The sequence below is a fragment of the Rhinoderma darwinii genome, chromosome 2, assembly GCF_050947455.1.
Source record: "Rhinoderma darwinii isolate aRhiDar2 chromosome 2, aRhiDar2.hap1, whole genome shotgun sequence".
Taxonomy (NCBI): Eukaryota; Metazoa; Chordata; class Amphibia; order Anura; family Rhinodermatidae; genus Rhinoderma; species Rhinoderma darwinii.
This window is the reverse complement of record NC_134688.1, coordinates 82,904,236-82,927,865: the sequence shown is the minus strand read 5'-3', so window position 1 is coordinate 82,927,865 and position 23,630 is coordinate 82,904,236. Positions and strand designations below refer to the sequence as shown.

At 40.9% G+C, this 23,630-nt stretch overlaps 1 protein-coding gene across 1 annotated transcript in view; it reads right to left on the bottom strand.

Moving 5' to 3' along the window:
* TNS2 (tensin 2) overlaps positions 1–23,630 on the bottom strand; it is a 128,452-nt gene that overhangs the window by 1,398 nt on the left and 103,424 nt on the right. Inside the window, exons 13-28 of the mRNA XM_075851823.1 lie at positions 22,502–22,562; positions 22,340–22,424; positions 20,744–20,873; positions 19,547–19,612; positions 19,158–19,274; positions 14,948–16,351; positions 9,010–10,240; positions 7,016–7,581; positions 6,582–6,668; positions 6,201–6,332; positions 6,030–6,119; positions 3,606–3,683; positions 877–954; positions 353–518; positions 194–262; positions 83–112 (exon numbers count right to left, since the gene is read on the bottom strand). Of these exons, the coding sequence (XP_075707938.1) occupies positions 83–112; positions 194–262; positions 353–518; positions 877–954; positions 3,606–3,683; positions 6,030–6,119; positions 6,201–6,332; positions 6,582–6,668; positions 7,016–7,581; positions 9,010–10,240; positions 14,948–16,351; positions 19,158–19,274; positions 19,547–19,612; positions 20,744–20,873; positions 22,340–22,424; positions 22,502–22,562 (4,390 nt within the window). The remainder of the gene's footprint in view (positions 1–82; positions 113–193; positions 263–352; positions 519–876; positions 955–3,605; positions 3,684–6,029; positions 6,120–6,200; positions 6,333–6,581; positions 6,669–7,015; positions 7,582–9,009; positions 10,241–14,947; positions 16,352–19,157; positions 19,275–19,546; positions 19,613–20,743; positions 20,874–22,339; positions 22,425–22,501; positions 22,563–23,630) is intronic.

Here is a 23,630-nt window from a genome sequence, read left to right as displayed (position 1 = left end):
GTAATAGCTTAGCTCAACATCAAGCAAAGAGCAACGCCTGTTGTTGCTATGAACGAAGGAAGACACCCCGAATCATACATACTTTGACGTTGTCCTGTCTGGATTGGTCCATCTGCAATAAAATTGGACAATTTTAAGGAAATAATAGTACAAGGATGTTATAACTGCAGAGAATGGATGTAATGACTGTTACCTGCGATCCTGTGGGTCAGCGCTGCAGTATGTGACGCTGGATATAGGATAATGTCGTCTGAAGAACAGTCTATAAAACACAACCGAAACCAAATGACATCAATGCCTAGAAGTGTGAACATTTCAGTACAAACAAAAGAAGGCAAATGCCCAAACTTACTTGCGTTGGCTGTCGGTCAGTGTGATACCTTGGTCAGACACCTTGAAATGGACAGTAGTTGCCGTTGACCTGGGGGGAGTTAAGATGGCACTGGAGGCCCTAGAAATAGCTTGGGGGCCTGTCAGAGATTCTGTATCCACAGAGCCAAGGTAGAGGACACTGCAGGCTGGAGGAGAGAAGATGTACCAATAAGATGGATATGGCACAGAACCACCAATATTTCCACGACTGAAGCATATACTGTACTGTTAGGCATCTATTCATATTTGTATAATCCCAGAAACAGCACCACTCTAGTCCATGGGCTGCACCAAGTATTGCAGCGCAGCCCCAATTAAATGAATGGAGATGAGCTGCAATACCAGACATAGACCACCGACTAGAGTAACTGTTTCTGAACCCAAAAAAAGAGACCCATTTTCTATTATTTTATCCACTTAAAATAGACACATTACTAATATGACAGCACATACATAGTTGTATGCTCATTCTATGTCTACACGTTTTATAATCCGCATACACACCCGCTCCTTGTCGCAGTAAGTCTGCCGCTGTGCTCATATTGGTGGCAACGACAACATCTAAACTCTGCTCTGCCAGATCTATACATGAGAGAGGAGATACATGCAGACGTTATATACATCCAACCACAATACATGCTGGTTTATATCCATTTTATTATTGAGGAATGCTGGCCGAACATGGGGCTCTTATTCATAGGAAGGGAGGCATTTGATCATTTTAATTTTTAATGACTGAGAAATTGCCATTTGGAACTGATCAAAATAAGAAAGTCATCAAATATTGAACTTTTTTCCTTTCACATTTGATACTTGAGCAAATCCTCTAATTTAAAAAAAGACCTACCAGAAAAGCATTAAAAAAGGGCCATTATTATACATTAAGCCTTTCGCTACCGCGACAATTTTTGCACTTTTGACCTACACAAATTAAACCTGAATTGTAATTCTTTTTAAAAAAAACATATACCCCCATTCACAAATACCTGGCACATTGTGAAAATACCACCCAGCACTTTACACTCATGGGCGTCCTCATGCAATTTGGCATCAAAGCATAACATTCTTGCCAAAAATTCATGTTGTGGCTAAAAGTTTGATTACCGGTAACGCAAAGCCTGAGATGCACAAAACCTGAAAAAAAAATGTTCAACATGTGCATGCAAAAGTTCATGCGTGCCACCTATGCCTATGTCTACATGCAAATATCTTCATAATATCGCCAAAACTGGAGAGACCAAAAAACGTAGTACGAAAAAAAGACACATTTTGGGTAGTCACGCATGATAAAGGGAGTGGTGCTCACCAAAACGTTTCATGGTGACGTGTAGCATGAAGGGACCTCAGCGTTTTCGTATGGACAAGTAACATGTTTAAAAAAGATAAGTGAATAAAATGGATCATCTTTATTAGCACTACTGAATTGTGAGTGGTGCTTTATTATACTGCCCGAAAAGAGTTGCTTGTTGATGGACCTGTAAAACTGGGTCTATATATATATATATTAGGGTAGAGACACTAGGTGGAAACACTACCGATTTTCTGCAACGGATTTCATTGTGGCATAATTTGCCGCGAATTAAAGTACACACCCAGCGAAAAAAAATCAGCAGAGAAACCGTTCTGACCTGCCGTGCGTTTTTTTTAATCCGCAGCATCTGAATTTATGCTGCAGAATCGATGCTCTTCTGCTGCGGGTTTTCTCCATTTAATTCAATGGGAGGTAAAACGCGCAACAAATAGGCAAATGTTGCGCAGCAAAAGCTGTGGTTCCGCCACATAAAATCGCAATTCATAAAAATACAAATTTTTTTTGATTGAAAAATAATAAAATAAAAATCCATGCTTACCCCCAGCTGTTGTCATAGCAACGCGATTCTCTGTTCTGAGCGCAGCCCTGCCTCCTGCGATGACGTTCCATCCCATGTGACTGCTGACAAAAGGCACATCGACTACAGCATCATCCCATGAGACCGGGCTACACTCAGAAGAGAGGGACGCATCGCCATGACAACACCTGGGTGGTAAGTATGACATTTTTTTTTTGTTTATTGCAGTATTTCCGCAGCGGATACTCCACCTGAAAAACTGCACCATAATTTGGTGCGGTTTTTGAGATGGAATTCACTGCAGTTTCTGAGACGGATACGCTGTGTACAGCGTAACCGCCCTGTGTATCCCTACCCTTAATGTGGAGCGTGGTGAAGCACACTTGCAGGTCGGGTCTTGAGTATTGTGCAGTTGTTCAAGTCACATTTTGGAATATAGTTCGCAGAAATCTATGCAGAAGCTGCAGAACTGGCCCCATTTACATGTATTGAACAAATTTTCAATCGCAGAAATTTCTGCACCAGATTTGCTGCATGTGAACATACCCTTAGACCCCCCGCTTTCTGACTGACTTGTGCTTTCGTTTGTTAACATCCGACAGAAATATATCCAATGTCTATAATATCTAATAAGTGTCTTTATGTTCTAGTAAAATCTTTAAATCATGAAATACTTTTCTTTGAGGTCATCAGGAGCAAACAACAATGAATATAGGATGCGGCAAGTGAATCAAAATAGGTTATTAGGGCTTGTCCATGCGTAGCGGAATTGCGCCGTTTTTTCTGTCCGGAATAGCGGACGGAAAAAACGCAGCAGAAACCAGTAGCAGTAAAGTGGATGAGATTGAACAAATCTCATCCGAACGCTGCGTAAATACTGAGTGGAAAAACGCTCAGAAATTGAACTGCGGTGAGGAAATGTATTCCGCAGCATGTCAATTGTATTTGCTTAAACACTGCTTATTTGTTGCGGGTATTCCCCATTGAATTCAATGGGGAGCCAAATCCTGCAACAAATAGCAGATGTTGCGTTTTTTGCGGCGGGTTCGTAGCGATCCCACTGCAAAAAAACGCAACTCCTGATACTTACCCAGAAGTCTGTGTTCCTTCTGCCAGCACAGCCTCCTGGGATGACGTTTCATCCCACGTAACCACTGCAGCCAAACACAGGCTGTAGCGGTGGTCACGTGGGATGAAACTTCATCCCAGGGGGCCGGCCTGGGTGACGTCAAAAGCGGACATTCCGGGCGAAAAACTGCACCACAGTTTGGTGCGGTTTTTCACCCAGAATTCCCTGTGGCGCACAGGACGGATACGTTGCGTGCTTTTACGCAGCGTATCTTTCCCGTGTGAACTCAGCCTTGTGGCTGTAGGGATTAGATATAAGACTAAGAATCTTCTTACCTTTGTCAGGGACACGAAGTCTACAGGGCAGAGACAGAGGAGTGACTGAGTGCTGAGACACCAGGGCCGATAGACTGCCTAAGACACAGGAACAGAAGGAATTGTCATTCACATTCACTCCAATTTTAGTCATCGCAAACCCTTGCAGTTATTTGCTTGTTATAATAACATTATTTTGTCTGGAGCCATAGTTCCCACCATTGATTTTCACCAATAACTGACAAGACCACATAAAATCCCATCAGGCCACATAAACCAGGAATATGGAAGAAAAAAAAAAACAACGAAGCCCACGCAGATATGGCTGAGAAATCCATAGCCAGACAGGAAATCTCCATAGCCCAAAGAATGATGACTGGACAGCACCAAACACACCACTGAAAGCCAGAATCCCTCATTCATAGTTACAGGCAGCCAACACCGCTCACCAGATCACAGAAACCACAAAAGAATAAATCCGGGGAAGGAACTAGAGGATGAAGCGCACGCAGACGCCGAAGGACAACTGTACTTGGTGCTGGGAGGAATCACTTGTATAGAAGCAGATTACAAGAGGAGTCAAATATGAGCCAAATATGTTTTAAACAATTTGGTCTTCCTTGGATGTGTCTTGCACAGGTACATGTGTACGTTCATAGGGAATACGTTGGAGGAAGTGTATCTATATTTCCTCTGAAGATATGGAGCCGTCTGTGCAGAACACATACAAGGGATTTGGGCTTAAAGAGGCTCTGTCACCAGATTATAAATGCTCCATCTCCTACATAATCTGATCAGCGCTGTAATGTAGATAACAGAAGTGTTGTTTTGTTTTTTTTTAAAAACGATAATTTTTGAGCAAGTTATGAGCAATTTTAGATTTATGCTAATTAGTTTCTTAATAGACAACTGGGCATTGTACATTGTAGTGTATGAGAGTGACTAATCAGCGCCATACACTTCGCATTGTTCCAGTCCAGCTTCTGTCACTGCACAATAACACTGTAAGGGTATGTTCACACGCAGAAACATTTTTTGATGCATTTTTTGCGGCGTTTTTTGGAGCTGTTTTTCTATTGGACCAAGGAAAAACGGCTCCAAAAACGGCTCAAGAAGTGACTTGCACATCTTTTTACGGGGCGTTTTTTTGAAACAGCCGTGTAAAAAAACGTCACGACGGAACGAAACGCCTTTTTTCCTATTGAAATCAATAGGCAGATGTTTGGAGGCGTTCAGCTTCAGTTTTTTCAGGCGTTTACGGCCCGAGAAATGGCTAAAAATAAGTTGTGTGAGCATACCCTTATACATAACCACTTGTTTATGGTTGGCAAGTAACTGTCCTGTTCTTGGGACCGCTTGAGGTCACATACCCTTCGGACACATTAGTACCACCACTTTTTTAATCAAATACGTTTTATTAAAGTTTTTCCAGTTGTGAATACAGGACATTGAGATCCCAACACCCAACTAAAATCACCCCCTCCGTGCAGCCAAATAAAATGATACACATGAGTAGTTAACAAGACAACATATAGTAAAGTATTTGATAATTTCACATCTGAGTAACATTTCCTAATGTCAGATTAGGATCACGTGTACACAGTTACTGAGCAACCATTTACAAAGTGAACATTGTATATCATTCGTTATGCTAACCAAGAAACAGATTGGAGCATTTACCCTAACGCCCACCTGTGGAGTTCTATACGCCCTATATAGTGCCACCACATGATGAATGAAAACACCAGTGTCCAGACCCATCCTGCCATTTTAGGGGTTCAGACAAATTGAACAGCGACATTCGAGGTCTAAATAAAAACATTAAGCTCTAGTATTTAGAATATTTTCACATGCTTTCACTCCTTAAATAGCGTTTCCTCCTAGAAAATCTCCTAGAATTATATAATAAAAAGTTATGCAACTTTTTAATATACCTTATGTTTCAATGCCTCATTATTTTCAAGACCTTTGCTTCTTGTCAATAAATGGAAACATGCACCTGTGTCAGTGGGACACGATCAAGACGAATTTTCGACCTTCGGACATAAACAAGAATTTTTCCATTCACTCACAGCGAGCAGAGATCTTAAAAATGGTAACAAACTGAAACATTAAGCTTTATTATATTAACCTCTTTATGTTGTCCTTCTCTGACAAGTTCTAAACAGTAAATCTTCCTAGCTATGAAATGATATAGTAGACGGAATTTATTGCTGCATGACTAGGCTGAATTACTATAGAGTACCATTGGCAGTGGTGTACATATGAGAGAAGGGACCCCATAGCAAGGATCAAACCAGGCACCCCATTATATGGGTGGGTTTACCCACCCAGAATAGAAGGGCCCTGAGTTTGTTTTTCCTTCCATGCCCTGTGATTGGTCAATAACAACTTTAGTGTCATGTTCCACAGTGCCACAAACAGGGGAAGCAGTTTCTAACTTACCGAAGAAGGGTTCAATAGGGGAGCCTTTAATTTTCACTCCTTTAGGACCTGTCTCTATGAGAAAGTGACGGACCAACTGCTCAGAGGGATCTGAAGAAAGGAATGAATTAATGTTAGAGACGCAGGGGTCGATAAGACAAACCAATACATCACGATAAACCAATACATCACCTTTACATGGCTGTGGCATTGCATTTGGAGGAGGGCTGGAAACTTTTAGTGCCAAACCATATGCCCCTCGAAAAGAGTTACTGTCCCGAATCAGGAAAGAGCCTGGCTCTGCACCTCTTAAAAGGGCAATAGCTGAAAAAGAAAGACAATATGATAAGCAGGATATGTACAGGTCCCAACCAAAGTAATGGATAGACCATAGATATTCATTTGTTGGTACAGAGTTTAGTGCTGAAGTGAACCATGTATGGAGTGTGGGTTTACTGGCATGGGAAGTGGGTAGACAGTCAATGGAATGACCACCTATTCGAAAGCAAAAAATCACAGCAGAGAGAACTACCACTTTATAGCAGGTCCTGTATATACTGGTCTGTTTATTACCTTGCTCCCTGGAGATGTTAGGCTTATACCAAAATCTTGAAGAATCCTGCACAAAGTTGGCAGCTGGAGGAATGTCCAGTTGTACATCTAAATATCAGGGTCAAAACAAAAAGGGGTCACTATCTGCAATTCATTCAGTAGACGACATAGACTAAGGGTATGGACACACCGTGGCCCCTGTCTGGCAAAGGCTTTTCTTGCAAATAGGCGTGGTTTTTAAATTTTTGTAATTTCCGTATGTTTTTTTGCAGGTAAATTTGCTGTTTACCGGCAAAAAATGGATATGTGCGGCTATTATAATCATTTAAAAATAGCACCAACCTGCGGTAAAACGACATGTCGGCATGGTTTTCAGCCACATTGCGCTGTGTCTCAGCTGGACAGGGGCCACTTTGTGTGCCCGTACTAGTTATAGTAGTACACCTTTTACTAACCTTTGATTGAAGTGGGGGATTTATCTGCCTGTTGTTCACTTGATCTTCGGAGGGTGCCTGACTTGTCCACTGTAGCGGGAGTGTGGCACTTTTCAGGCAATGTGGGTGGCTGGGCATTTGGAGGGCATGGGCTGCCTGAATAATAGGCAGTACTGATGGGAAATAATGGTGTGGGCGAGGGAGACAGAAGCTCGCACTGACTTCCCATTGGTGACAGTGGTGGACTGGTAGTAACTTCCACTCCATGGCAGGTGACAGAAGTCTCAGGCAGGGATATAGTGATACTTCTTTTCTGTTGTGTACCAGGATTTAATATCGGGGGCAGATGTGGAGGGCAGGTAGTTTCCGTGGGTACACTGTATTGGGCAGCTTGAGGATTTGTTTCCGTAGGCACTGGTGCAGGATTGAATGATGGCGGTCCTTTTGTTTGTTCTATTGTCCTTGTATTAGGATTTACTGGCATTTGCGGCTCAACCTTCGACACCCGGGGTGGGGAGGCAGAATGTGAAGAATTTTTTTCAGGATTCGTTGAATTAAGATTTACAGTAGAATCCATGACGCCTTCCCTATAATATGCAAACACAACTTATTTTAATGCACCACTCTTGTTGACCAGGTGAGAAGCCCAATGCTGGTCCCTATATACAGTTCTGAGCTAGATGAAGCCAGGGATACGAGTAGACAATATATCATTTACCTGGTCCCCTCACATATTAGTTTTTTGGAAGCCAATAGAAATGAGACTAGCGAACAAATTGGAGAAGTTTGTAAACATTTCTTGGTCAATGAGACCGCAAATAAACATGAATCTTTAACCTTTAAAAAAAATTAATGGCTAATAAATTTGGTGCTGCAGAATGTGATAATATAAATGGGATGCATGAGAGGAATACTAGGTGACATTTAGTGTCATACTGGTATTTTTTGCACTCACAAAAAGCCATGATTCTGAGGGCCCACTCACATCTATGCAGAAAATCTACGTCAGCTCTCCTGACATGTCTATTTTAGCATATACTTAGTCCCCATTAAGTAACAAAGCTGAACATTTTTTGTTTTAGAACTCTACACGCCAACGTTCCTCTGCTACTCCTCTCGGAAATAAATGGAAAAATTGATAACTGGGTGTTGCCATAGCCTTAGTCAATAGGGTTTGTCCCTACCTAGTCTGACATAATAGCACTGACTGGACAGGGTCAGTGTGTAGGGAGGAACACACCCCATTTATAACAGCGTCTTTCCCTACCATTTAGCCCCCTTTTCCCTCTTGTTTTCAGATTCTCTCTCGCTCTTGATTTTTATGTTACACGTTAGTCTATGCTGACGTATTGTAAGTTTTCCATTTTTCATATAATGGTCTTTGCACGTTTTGCTTCCTTTTGTCGTTTAATATAGATGCCCAACCCGTTTATTATTTTTTATATGCAACTCTTATTTTGTACCTAAATACCTTTTCTACTATGTGTATCCACTTGTGTTCTGCTGAGCTACATATTAATAAAAACAGAATAAAAATTAATAAAAAGTTGCAGGATATTAATGCCACCATGGCAACCCCAGAGCAGGCACAATATTTACATTGTTGCAGCATATAAGGGATGTCCGGAGAAGTAGAGAAAAGCAAAATGAGGTTTATATTAGAAAGTCTCATTATTTGAAATGTTACATTTATTAAGCTACACTTGTTTTTTTTTTTTTTTTTAAATACATTTTTTTTAAGATGTAATTCATTCAGTTTGTTTTTTAGATATCAGGTTACTGTACACTAGAATCTGTAAAGGCTTCACTTTCCAAAATATAATTGACCAGAGAAAGTTCTGTGAAGACATTCTAAACCAGCAAGAAACGCTGGAAGATTTTAGCTCTGAAGCCGGCAAAATTGTGAATGCAGCTCTGGACTTATACAGGCTGTAATACGTAGATTAAAATATGTAAAATAATAAATACAAAATACACCACTTTCATATTTTAAGAAGCTGCATAAGAAGACGTACCTGTCTGTGATGCCGGGGCTGGATGGATGTGTCGAGTGACTCTGTGTTTGCACTAGTTGGTTGTTTGGCGCAGGCTGACTTTGATTCCACGGATTTCTGAATGTTTGTATGGAGGTGTTTTGTATGTGCACGGTGTTCTGCAATTGAGGGCCTTGCTTGTGAACAGGACTCTGTAATGTTAAAGAAGGCATCTGAGTGTGCACTGTGCTTTGGCCTTGCACTGCATTGTCTGAATGAACATGGTGACTATGAGTTTGCACGGTGCTATTTGTAGGAATATACGGGGTACTTGTGCAGACAGGCCCTTGCTGTTGAAATGAAGTCTGTTTAGGATTATTTGCTTGTGCAAATCCACCTTGTGTGCGTACAACAGCGGTTACCTGACCCGCAGAGCTGTGGGCACGCACAGGTGATTGGGGCTGTGAGAACTGGGTGTGCATAGTAGGTTGGACTTGGTTTCCAGAACTCTGAGAGGATAAAGGAGAATGTGGTCCTGGACACTGCGTCTGCCCATTACTTGGTGAGTGTAAAGGTGAATTGAAGCTCTGTGTGTGCACAATCTTATGCATCTGTATAGCTTGTTCCTCTGTCATCCTATTGTCATGCAGTGGCATTGATGTGTTGTGCGCTTGTTCGAAACTGTGGGACTGCATAGGACTATTTTGTAGGCCATAGCCATTTGTTTGTGTAACTGTATTTTGTGAGTGCCCTTGACTAACACTTACTTGACTGTGAAAATGCACATGTGCACGTGGAGGACTCTGTTTTTGCACTGTTGAGCCCTGCCTTTGAACAGTGTTGTGCTGTACTGGTGGACTCTTTGGTTGCGAACCATGGTCTGCTTGCATTAAGGGTCTATGTGTCGGTGATATAGTTGGAATATGGGTTTGGGTTTGCACAGCTGTATTTTGTGTGTGGATAAGATTAGGTTGTGTTTGCACTGGCTGACAATATGTGTTTATGGGGGTACTGGCATGTAAAGGACTCTGTGGATACATAAAGGCATCAGTTGGCACTGTGTTACGTCCCTGCAATGGACTGTGTGTACAAGGATTTGTGATGGGTCCTGAACTTTGGATGCTTGTCAGACTGCTGGTATGAAGTGGGTTCTCTACATGAACAACTGGGTTAATGTGTGCTATAGTAGAGCCACTGACTGGTGGTGCTGCCACTCTAGGATTCTGGAGCTGAAATGATGGTGCTTCCCTTGGCATACCATGGTCCGGGACATCTACAAGAAAAAAAAAAGAGTAGGGAGCACTTTATTATTATTATTTATGTAACCAGCTCAAATCTTTCACAAGTGACTCTAGGAAATGACCCAATAACAATTAAAGGGGTTGTAAAGGATGAGAAAAACATCATGGCATTCTTCCATAAACTCTACCACACCTGTCTATGGGTTGTGCCAAGCATTACAACTCAGCCGTGTTTTTTCTAATCCTTTACAACCCCTAATGTCGGTCCATGACCTACACACAGAGAATGGATGGCAATATGTAAGTATACTGTAATGTTAGTTTAGATATAGTGGTAGACAGTGTTCGTAAGGGGTAAGACCGGGCCTGGAGGGAAAGGGGGCCTGCCCCAGGTCCCCTGGGCAAGCGCTGCTTTCAACTGGATCCGCATATTTAGGGCGTGGATCTAGTTGAAATCTCTCTTCCGCCCCTCAGAGCTCCTCTTTCTATGCTCAGAAGCCCCCCTGCCACATCAGGCCCCGCCACTCAAGGTCTGTGCTGCGGCACATACAAAGTCCTGATGCCGGGCAGCCTCAGGACGATGTGTGCTGTATTAGTCTGATTTAGGGACCTGGAGGGCCCCATTAAACATCGACGTTACTTGCAAAAAAACAAAAAATCCTTTAAGCCTGGTGCCACCTTTTTAAGAGAAGGAAGTTAGGCTCTTAATCCAAACCCCCCTAACTTCTCTGAAGAGCTACAAAAATCTAGAAAAGTTTTTACATTACAATAAAATATTCTGTCTGGAAGCACAACTGAATACAAAGTGCTGCACGGTGCGTATGATGTGGAGATAATGGAAAAAGTTCTGCGCTGTCCTGACGTTATAAAGTTAATGGGAGGGTGGGAGTTTATGCCGATTTCAGAAGTGCTCAACTGCTCATGGGACTCATAAATGGTCTCGGCAGCTCAGTAGGAGTCATAAGAGTCTTACAGTTAGTTTGAAGGTTGGCAGAACAGGGAATGACTGTGGAAAATCGAAAAAAAACTTATGTGAGTGTTGAAAATATGGATTATGCAGAAAATCTACCGACAATAAAACATGAACTAAAAAACTCAACTAGATGCCATTTCACTTCTACCCATATGAGAGACACTGCCCAGTGAACTCCTGAGTATACTATGTTCTTCTATACCTTCCAAAAGGCACAGTCCCTACCTTGGGCATAAATCCCAGTGTCCACCTTTGCTTGGAACTGATAAAAAGTCGAGCCGTAATAAATTATAGACTTATGAATTTCTCTATTCTGCTGACTTTTTTGTGGTAATGTGTAAATAAAACTCTGCTGAAGAACGTGGAGTACATGAAAAAGTGGTTCTTTTACCAATGATCCTTTAAGTGAATGTCTACCTTTAACACCATGTCATGTTGAGGTGCAACAGTTTTAACTCTCCTGCATAGACATAAAGACGCCACTAGGGTGAGGTTAGGAGTTTACGGCATACTCTTTTGCTATAGAGGTTAATGTATAAATATTATGCAGTAAGCTCCTGAGCTCCCTCTAGTGTTGGCTGCAGGTAGCCCAAATTTTAATATTTAGCTCTATAGCTGTGCAGGGGATTTTGTCAGCACACACTAATAAGATCTAAAATATAGAGGAAAAATGCAGCAACGCAGACGACAATATATGGGTCCTTAAAACCAAAATAAGCTGCATTATTAAGGGATTAATTTTCATTTACGGTACCGGAATTATACATTACGTATATTCACATGAGACATAATATCAAGATCTACAATAAACAAAGTAACATTTTTAGCAGTTGTTCCCATTTTGATGTGACTATGAAGGCGTTAAAGAGAATATGGGAATGTTGCAAAACATTAAAAATATTAAAATTCCAGCCTTAGCCTTCATAATGAGGGTGCGTATACCAGAGTCACAAATTATTGAAGTCAATTATCCATAATCACGCTTATTATCACCAGCTATAAGTGTGTTACTGTAATGTGCTGGGCTCTAATAACATCAGTCAAGTTTGACTGAGCAATACAGTGACCCGAAACCACGATTTACCACGCTGAGTTTTATGCATTTGGCAACCTACAGTCATTTTATGTGATCATGCTAAAAGGAACAGATCCCCGCAAGTCGTCTGGAGGGAAATAATTGCTCAATGGTTTGGCAAATCCCAATGCTTGGAAAATAAATTTCACACTGGACACTGACACAATAAACTGGCAAACAGGAGGAAAATTTCCAGGAGTCATGTTAGCTGGTTTGTGGAGTAAATGAGTCAATTACTGTCAATATATGGAAGAAATAGACGTCTCCTGCCCTATATTTAGTACAACGTTCCATTTTATTAACAGTGTATAGCTGTCTCATTATATATTCCACTAAACTATGATGAATATATAGGTAAACTGAGGGATTTTCCTCTACCTTTTTCTTTTTACTTTTTGGACTTCATGTACCTAAATAATTTAAGAGAAAATGTTAGGTTATATAATAAGGTAATATAAACTGCTTTGGACTATAAGCAATAAGGCCAATTTTTCTTCAAGAAAAGGCACGAAGCCCATTAGTTTTCTGCGTCTTTCTTAAAGAGGACCGGTTACCTCTCCTCACATGTCTTTTTTTTTAGTAAAAACTTGTATTCCCCATAATATAACAAATCTGGATCTTTTCATAGAACTCTACATTGAGCCGTTCCTCAGTTATTCCCCCTAAAAATGTATGAATAAATTAACAACTGGGTGATACCAGTTGGGGGTGTGTTTCTACACGGTCTGACACTGTCTAATCTGTGCACACAGTCTTAGACTGTAGGGGCACACCACTTTGACATGGGGAAATTGTAACACCCAGTTGTAAATTTACTCAGAAATTTCCAGGAGTAATAGCAGAACGACGGCACAATCAAATTTCCAACAAAACGGTATATGCCCTAGAATTGTGATCTTATGGGGAATACAATTATTTACTAAAACAGACATATCAGGAGAGGTGACAGGTCCTCTTTAAAACACAGAAGTTATATAAGTACCTGGTTAAATTAAAGTGTGGTGGCCAGTGCCAAATCAATGTTGGAAGTGGCTCCCTTGGTATTATTGTTTCTCAAATAATAGTGCCATATGATAACTGTCATGCAGTGTTCACATACTACAGCCATATACTGCCTACACTATAGTGTCACACAATGGAAACATAACATGCCATACAGTGCTACAACATGGAAACGTGCCATAAAGTGCCAAAAATAAAAGTTTTATATAAAGTTCCTAAATAATACTGTAGCCAGCATTAGGGTGTAAGTTTGAGATGACTCTCTAGGTAGGAAGATTAGAGTGATCCTCCTTTTACTGCAACACAACTTTCTTCCATCTCCTTCATAATAAGCCAATGCTTCTTTACCACGGTTGGTAGATCTCTTCTTCTTACGTCCAACCATCCCCATGATAATGAGATCTCAAATGCTCATTAAACCCAATGCAAGTTCTACACCCCCAGAACTAATGTGCAAGTAAATATGTTTTGCTGGAACCTAATTATACTATATGTTTCCAGACCACAGAACTTGTTGATGGGATCTGAGGTATGGATCTAGGAGACTGTCATTCATGTCATTTATGAAGTGACTCTTTCCATCTGAACACTGCTCCGAATAAAAATAAACGGCCAAGTGTAGTATAGTAGTTTAGTATATGTATGGAAATTGAACAGCTCTTTGTCATTCTTCTGTCACTATAATTTATATTTGGTATTGGATTCTTATCAGTAAATATGATGTTTTGTTGCACTTTATCTCTTCCAAATCCCTACTAAACCCTCCTCATTGTAATACTTTTCATTTTAGTTTATGTAATGTCTTCTACTGCATTGACTTAATTCCAATTCCCCAAACCTGTAAAACGCTCTGGAGCCACAATACAGCAGCTTGGTCCTGAAATTCTACTCCGCCTGGTTTTGGAAATGTCTGAATAATTTAGATTCTCTGTAATTTATGTAAACTCCCTGTTCTCTCTGTGGTTTATTATGTTCTTTGGAAATATGAAGTAAATTTTAAACGTTATATCATACTGACATGAGAATATTTAGTTAAGTTCCTCTGACAACCTACTGTACCTACTGTATGCTAGTGATTGGCTGCAGCGGTGATGTGAATCAACGTCATCACTGCAGCAAAGTAAACCAAGACAGGTCGGGGATCGGCAGAGTGTCGGCCCTGGAGCGGCGGGGGATTTAACAAGAGAAGTATTGGTTATTTCCTATCTGGCTCATTTTATTAAACTCCCATAAAACCCCTTTCAGTGAGTGTGTGAACATTTCCCTTTTGACCATTAACCTCTTGGACATGCTTGGATTTTTTGAAGTGATGAGTGAGGGTGATGACATCACAACTGTGACCTCTAAACCTTTAGGCTAGTAGCCTAATTTTAACAGGACATGAAGCAGATGCACACTTCTGACTGATAATACCAGTAACTGATTGAAGGACCTTGGGCCCACCAGAGGAAATGATTCTGAGGGCCCACAGGCCTGCTATACAGAATAAGGGCATGTCCACGTTCTAATTGTATGGCACACTATACAGTTATAACACATATGCTATATCAGCAATATGGATTAATAGGTTATTTGGGCATTAACTTAAACATTGTAATATATGAGCATGGGCCCCTCCGAGGACTCTCTGGTGGGCCCTGTTGGAACCCTGTATTAATACTGTCACACGTTTTGTGTCATACAACTCACCTTGCTGCTGTTGCTGTGGGGGTGTTAATTCACCAGGGCTCCCTGCAGACATGGTATCCCCACTCATTCTCCGAGGGGTGCAACTGGGTGGAACAATGGGAGATACGGAGCTTGGAGGAGACTGTCCACCGATCTGATTACAGGAGGACATACAACCAGAAAAAGGATGGGCACCATAACCATTAGGTGGGCAGTGAGCTTGAAGATAGGAGGGATGCAGGAAATGTGGATAGGCATGTCCGTATCCCATATCAGCAAAATGGTTAAAGTGTGGTGAGTCTTCACCATGTGGAACAGTAAATCCGTATTGCATCTTAGCTGAGGGAACTTGAAAAGGAGGTGGGATGTCATGGTTGGGTTGTACACTTTGCCCGTAAGACTGGGGTAGGCGTATTGGAAATTCTCCACAATGAAAAGGTTGCATTGTTGACATCTTGCCTCCTTCTATAGGCCACATGTTAGGCACAGGATAGCAAGCTGAACTTTGACAATGAGAACACAGGCACATTGGAGGCAAAAGCGGTTCATGAGAAACAGGCTGACACATGTATTGTCGATTTTCTCTCAAACTGCCTCTCTTTGGTGGGCTTTGTGTCTGGTTAGTGTAATGTTGGCCTTCAGACAATGAGCGATACAGTCTTCTTCTCTCCTGATCCGCATAAATGCCTGGATAGTGACCACCTTGCAGTACTGCACCTGCTACTGGTGCTCCCCGAGGATCAAGGATGCCTTCTGGTCTGAAATAAGATCTGTTAGGAGGTCCCTCAATATTAGAACCACCATAACCTAATCTGCAGGAACAATGCCTGGACAATAAAGATCTCCTTCCTGGATAAACAGCTAGGCCACCAAACTGTCCTAGTTCATCTTCCAAAATGACTGCTTCACAAGGTGATTCCCTCTGCTCCTCCCAGGATGGTGAGGTTAAAGGCAAACTTTGAGATGCTCCTTCATCAGATACACCAGACCACTGAGGTGAATACTGAAACCTTGAGTCTCCATTCATCTTTGCCTGAATATTTTGGTTTACACCTTCCTGGTGCATTTGATGCTGCAAATTTCTGGGTCTTTCCTCCATAATTTGCCTTTGATGTCCATTTTGGGTCTTCACATCTTCACGTTTCACCACCTGTGAGTATTGTGGCTCTCCTTCATTCTTTACAATAACTCCAAATCCACCCAAAAGTTTTTCTAGGTCTTCTCGCTCAGCTGCTGTTGGTAAAGACTTCTGTGGAGTTTCTTCCAACCTCTCAGTCGGAGCTGAAGAGTGTCCAGAGTCACTACTAACAGATAGCAGTCGTCCATGCTGTTCGGGGCTTCCATTAGTTGAAGTCAGAGGCGTACTCTTTTTCTTCACACGGGCATACAAGCTACCATCCAATGGTCCACGAGTGTGATTAAGTTCTATAAAGAAAGAAAATAAAAATGTAAAAAAACAAAAATAAATAATCTATCACCGAGCTTAGAGCAGTGAAAGGACAGACTTGCTTTGTGCTACTCAAATAACACATTTCTTTATTTCTGACTGCCACATTTAATAAGAATAAGGCCCAGTTCACACGGAGTTTTTTTACGCTGATTTTGACATGGAAACCGCGTCGGAATCAGCGTGCAAAAAACGTCCGAAACCGCCTCCCATTGATTTCAATAGGAGTCGGAGGTTTTTTTTTCCGTGGTGGTTTTTAGCTACTCGCAGTAAAAACAGCAGCATGCTCTCTCTTGCTGCGGTTCGGCCTCTGAACTCCCATTGAAAATCAATGGTAGGCAGAGAAAGCGTTTTTCGCTTCGTTTTTTGCTTTTTGGCTGCGACCGAAAAACGCTGCGAAAATCACGCCAAGAATTTGCATGCAGGTTTGCAGTCTCTAGATGTAAACAAGAGTGATCTCATTGAACGATCTTGAAAACGGTGAGGAACGGAAACATTAAATATATTAGAAATTTGATTTATACAGTGATTAAGCTTCATTAATATAGAAGACTCCCTTTAACAGGAAGTGCAGCCATATTGGTTGTCACCTTTGAATTAGGCTAAGTTCACATCTCATTTTGTGCACACGTTTCTGGTATACGACGACGCATACGTTTTTAAAGTTACAAAATTGTGCACAAAACATGGATTTGTAACATTCGCTTATGTTTTTTTGTAGTATACTTTGTGTACGTTTTTATATGTTTGTGTCAGTTCTTACTTCTAAAAACTTATACTTTTTTTGTTCTTGAGCTAAATCAAACTTTGTTAAGTCAAGATTTCCTATATATGGTGACAAAAACATATACGTTTTACGTATGCAAACGTAGGGTTTAAGATTGCATACGTCGTCCATACATCGCCATTCACTTCAATACGAATAAAAACGTATACGTATGGTATACGTTTTAGGAAAAGTACTGAAAAGCGTAGTAGACTACGCTTTTCAGGGCATGAAAAAAAAGAAAAGATAGAATGTAAGCACACAAAACGTATGCACAAACGACACCATTAGGGCATCCGTGCTGACCATAGAAATCAATATACCCGCTGTGGTGCACGTTTTTACACTGTTTTTTCATGTCCAAACGTGCACGTCAGACGTACAGTAAAAAACGAGATGTGAACTGAAATTTATCTGCCTAGAAACTGATGTTAAAACTGTTAGGGTATGTTCACACGCACTGTTTTCAGACGTAATTCGGGCATTTTACGCCTCGGATTACGCCTGAAAAAACGGCTCCATTACGCCTACAAACATCTGCCCATTGCTTTCAATGGGTTTTACGATGTTCTGTTCCCACGAGGTGTAATTTTATGCGTCGCTGTCAAAAGATGGCGCGTAAAAAGAAGCCCGCATTAAAGAAGGGCATGTCACTTCTTGGGACGTTTTTGGAGCCGTTCTTCATTGACTCCATTGAAAAACAGCTCCAATAATGTCCGTAAAATACGCAGCGAAAAACGCGAGTAGTTACAAAAACGTCTGAAAATCAGGAGCTGTTTTCAGGCGAAATCCGCTCCGTAATTTCAGATGTACTTTGCTACTGCGTGTGAACATACCCTTACTTTGTTATTGATTTAACATGTTGAGAAAAATCATAGTTTACTCTCCGTTTCTGAGGTAATTTATAGGTTACAACCAATATGGCTGCACTTCCTGTTGCCCCTTTTAAAAATGGCCACCAAGACAAAACAGAATAATGTCAGTATATCTAAGTAAATAATCATAATGGTCAAAATTTGTCTGCCACACTAATATCTGATTTACTAATATATGTAATGTTGTAATATTTGTAAATTGTCTATTTAGAATTAGGACAATTTTAGGTTTGGGTGAAAAGCCTCTTTAAATTTGGATAGAGAACTTCTTAATAATGCAATAAAAATGTTTTCCTTTGTTTCATAGTTCAATAAAATTGCTTGACTAGATGTATATATTTCTGTTAAAATGTAGAATGAATCACGAACGTCAGTAGCTCAGCTATAGAAGTGCAGATGAAGCAATTGCCCCGGACTCTTGTATCAGGACGGCAGTAGAAATCCATGTCATCATTGGAGGGCCTCAAGCTACACCTCAGCATTAAAGGGTTATTCCTATTCCAGATAGTGATAGCACATCCCTAGGATATGCCACCACTTTCTGAGCCCGAGACTCAGCATTAAGGGGATGCAGTGACACCCGTAGCCCCCAAATAAATGGGGCTGTGCTGCAGCTCCCTGCACAGCTGGTGGCCAGGACTGCACCTGTGCAGGGAAAAACTTTGAAAGGGAAGTAACGCTAAAACAACGCTGCGGCCTATTTAATTTCAGTATGGTGGGGGTTCCGATAGTCGGACCCCCTCTTATCAGAAAGTAATATGCCATAAAGTGAATAACCCTTTAATCTATATGTCATATTTTGATTCTTTACTCAATACCAGCAAATCATATTCATCTTGCCTGTGCGTTCTGTCTTAGTGAGTCATTGACTTGCCACATATACATAAAAAGCTTAGACCCATTAAAGCCTAATTGTTGTAGCCAAAACCCACAACAATTTTACGTCACTAATATTAACCACAACTATAATGTAAAGTAGTCTATGGAAATGTTCCCAGTGCAAATTATTGCAAAGGAAGTGACTAATCTACTTTGTCTCTTCCCCAAGTTAATATCTACAAGTGACATGGAATAAGGGGACCTCTGCCCTGTGCATTAAATACGTATTTGGCCCAGCTGTTATGTGACATTCGGCGCACTCACCCTCCAGACTGTCCTCGTGGTTTATGTTGAGGTTCTCATAGGAGTCATAACGTACAAGTGGATCAGTGATGTCGTAATCCACTGAAATGCTGGGGTCGTTGCGGAAGACCTCTCGCCCTTTAATGTGAGAGAAGAAGAGACAGTAAAGATGACAGTAAGATTAGAAGGCAGACAAAAAAATTAGTGGTGTGTAGGTGGAAGACAGATGTGTTTAGAAGAGAAAATAGTTTGGTTATATAGAAATATTGGGGACATGAAGTCATCTGTACAGGAAGGACATGTGCGTAGATGTGGGCGTAGATGTGGCTAACAATTTGCAACATGTCTAGAGCTAAGACGATACAAGAAGAAAGAAATGGAGACAGACTATGACTCAGAGGTGTCCTCACCTTTAACTTTGTCTTGTCCAGAGGAAAATATAAATTCCACGGCTGCATCATCCGGGAATCGGTCATCTTGGAGAAGGAAATAATAAATACTAATACTATTGGAAAGGGCAACAAATGGCATTGAACCCCGGGTTGTGCAGTTATGCCCTGGAGAAGATGAGTACAGAGCTGCTACTTTATTACTCAGAAAAAGACAATGACTGGGACTGCTAAACAAACAACTCCCCATATCTCAGCTTCCCAGTCCCTTGTGAGTGTGACTTAGAAGAGACATAGAAGGATCAGCTCACTTCCTGCAGTGCCCAGTTCAGTAAAACATATCCTCTCATTGGTGGTGGTCTACATGTAGTTTTAGACCTCCTTCTCACTTCCATATAAAAATACGGAACAAATACGGTTGCGCAAGGTGGATACGTTTTTTTTAAAAATTTGTTCCGCATTTGTTTTAGTATTGTGTTTTGAGTAGTGCATTTTACATCCATATTTGTTAAATTTTTGTTAAAGGATTAACAATGTTTTTGAAATGTTGCTCAAATACGAATGTAAAAAATGGACCAAATGCATGTGAACTATGCAAACACAGAACATGCATTTTTTTTAAATCAACCCATTGAGATCTTTGGGCTAAAAATAGTACCAATATGGATCCATTTGAACATGCTGCATATTGAAAAAAACTGCATGCACATAAAAAAAGTGAGTATAAAAGAATGGAAATATGATTAAAACCATTTCAATGTATTTGTTTGTGAAAGTGATTGCGTTATGACACGTCACAACAGTCGCAAAAAATCCAATCCTGCAAATACTTTAATGTAAGTCCCGTGCGACTACGACTCATTTGCAACATGGCAGACATTGTTTTCTTTGGTTGTCTTATGGATTTTGAAAAGCCTAAATCAAATGCGACTCGCAAGCAAATCGCATCCTAAAATAGTCGCGTGACATATCACACTTTTTTGTAGTGCAACTTGTTGTCGCGTAACCAAAGTTGCCGTGTAGCCCTAGCCTAAATGGCGTCTGTGCGGGCCGCGTGATAAATTATACAAGAAGCTCTTACTGGTTGCTTCGAAATCACATTTACTGAGATGAAGACCTCTAATCCCTGAAGACCTGAAGCCAATTTAAGAAACACTTGTGTAAGCAATGGCAGGCGGCAATATCAACGTGCACAGGATGCTGGATGCCACTTCTCACCTGTGCAGGCGCCATCCAGCTGGTCTTTACTAAAGCAGAGATGAGTGTTGTGAATTGTACACGTATGAAACTGGAGTCTGAACAGGACTTCCCTCTCGTGAGGCGTGCAGAGTTTATAATAGCATTTCACCTGTAAAAAATAAATACAATTTTACAATGGTGTCTTCATGGATGACACATCATAACACATAGAAGTAAGCAAGGTCCGGCATCGGCATAGGTGATAGCCTGTATTCTGCTTCACGATTATAATTGCAGAGAATTTGAAATACCCATTAACTCTGCTTTTTACTATAGGATGATTACCACTGCTAAACTGTGCTAGTCTCATAAGATTTATATAGCCAATTTATATCCATGTAACAGTCTGTCCCAAACCAGGGTTCAGTGGGACCACGACAGGGTTTCCGCAGCAATCGGGCCAGACAGACCCCGCAGACCGCCTTTATAGATGCATTAGAGGGAAGTGTCCCCCTAGTGCATCTATGATGGCAGTTTTGCCGACGTCAGTCCCGGTACCACCACTGCCCAGCACACAAGAGCATTATACTGGCCAGCGTTAGGACATGTGCAACGTTGCCTGGAAGCAAAGAGGACCCGGGAGCAGTAAGTAAATATACATATATTTGTTTTATCTAGTCTGTGGTCTGAATGAATTTAGGGGTCTGGTCTAGAATTTGAATTGATGGAAGGGTTAGGTCTGGGTTCTGGTATTTGAATTAATTTCGAGATCTGAACTAATTCTGGTCGCTGATGTGATTTCTGAATAAATCTAGGGGTCTGGGGTGTGAATAAATGTAAGGGTCTGGTCAGGGGTCTTAATTAATTTTAGGGTGTGTTTTGGGTTCTGAATTTAATTTAGGGGTCTGGTTTTGGATCTGAATTAAATGTATGGGTCTGGTCAGGGTTCTGAATTAATTTAGGGGTCGGGTCTGGTGTCTGAATTAATTTAAGGGTCAGGTCGATTTATTATTCTGCTTACAAATAAAAACTTTTTTTTTTCGATACAGTGATTTATAAGTACTTGTTTGAGCCTTTTTTTCTCTTTTGAAAAAAATTCATTTGTAGGGGTTGCCTGAGATAAGAATACTTAATACTTAAAAGGTTGGGAAGCACTGCCATATAGGTTCGTTAAAGGTCATTGTGTTCCAGTAACCATGAATATGAGTATTTGTTTCCCTTTATGCTTTCACAATATACACGAATAGTAATATCGAGACCAGAGTACATATCATTTTCCCATTACAGTGGGACTAATCCTCAGGGTCAGACACCGACAACTGCTAATTTGATGTCATCGGGTGCTATCCATAGACTACCTTATATATGACTCTCCAGGAAATCCCTCATCATTGTGCCAATCCTTCAGTAATGTATAATCCATAAGAGACACAGACTAGAATGAGAGTAGTCCCTTACATGTGATTTAATAGACAGTAGGGAGCAATATTATTTCTTTTACGGTAGTAGTGGGCCCCGTTTCCTGATGGGCGGCTTCTGTGCTGCTACAGTGGTGGCACATATATGTCTGTCGCTGTGTCTGATGGTCAGGATAATATGTTATAAACTACTTGTAAAATGTACAGACATACATACCATGATATCACCTTTAAGAAGCAAGGCTGGCTCCAAGCTGACACATAGCTGTCGTTTCTTATTGGTGCCATCCCCTTGACTTAAGCTGCAGACATGAGACGGAGAGTTAGTCGTGGTGGTATTGTACAATGCACAGTGCGGAGGTACAGAAATAAAACTCACTAAATTCCCGAGGTGTAGACAAGCTGCATGGACTGGTAGATCTTCAGAAAGGGGCAAAAGCCTGGGACCGAGAAGAAATAAAACAATATGAAAGAAATGAAGATTTACAATGGGAGGAGAAAACCTGGCATTCCTGTTATTTTATGTGGCATGGACAGGAATGTGCTGAACAAAATAGAGGAATTACTAGGACACAATGAAAGAGCACTGGTTTATTGCTGCAGATGGTAAACATATGGAAAAATATTGGCTGCATATATATCTACAGAAGGAATACATTATGTATGACACTGGGTTCAAATAAGGGCGGCTCAGTGGGCAAAGCCACTAAGATATTCTCAGTGGGCATAGAGCTGTTTAGGTCATTTCTGAAGAGCTGATCTATGACCAGTGCTACTTAGATGGCTTATCCGGGATTAGAAAAAGGGGTCTGATTTTTTTCCCCCAAAAAACAGTGACACTATTAAGAATGGACTGTGTCTGGTACTGCAGCTGAGCCGCATTCAAGTGAATAGAGCAAAGGTGCACTACCATATATAACCCAAGGACAAGAGTGGCGCTGTTATTCGGGAAAAAGGCAGCCCTTTTTTTTTTTTTTATTCTAGACGACACCTTTAGTAGTAAAATGCATTGATTTATCATATTTTTCATAAAGTAACCAAACTACATTATTACTACTCTAAGCCTGGACATTAAATCCCTTTATTAGTACATTTTATCAACCCAATCTACGACTCTACTGTCCATTACACAGGTGTGGTTATTTCCTTGTGCTGCTTAGAAACCACTGTCTGTATTATCTATGTGCAGACGTCTAATGATCTATTAAACCTCTTTCCATATCTTCAACAGTAAACTAAAATTAATGGCGCGAGTCACTCTGCGTTAATGTTTACAGGAAATTCTCATCCAGTGAAGAAGTCGAAGCACCCGGCTTTCTCAGAGTGTTTCCAACCAGGTTTTCAGATCTGCTTTATGTACTTACCGCCTACAGAATTTCTGGCAACTACAGAAAATTCACGTAGTCATAGGCACTCCATGTGCCACCGTATGGCACTTTATTCTCCCCTAGAAATGATTGTAGGGAGGAATATCTCCATAGTACGGCATGCGATAGAATATGACAATT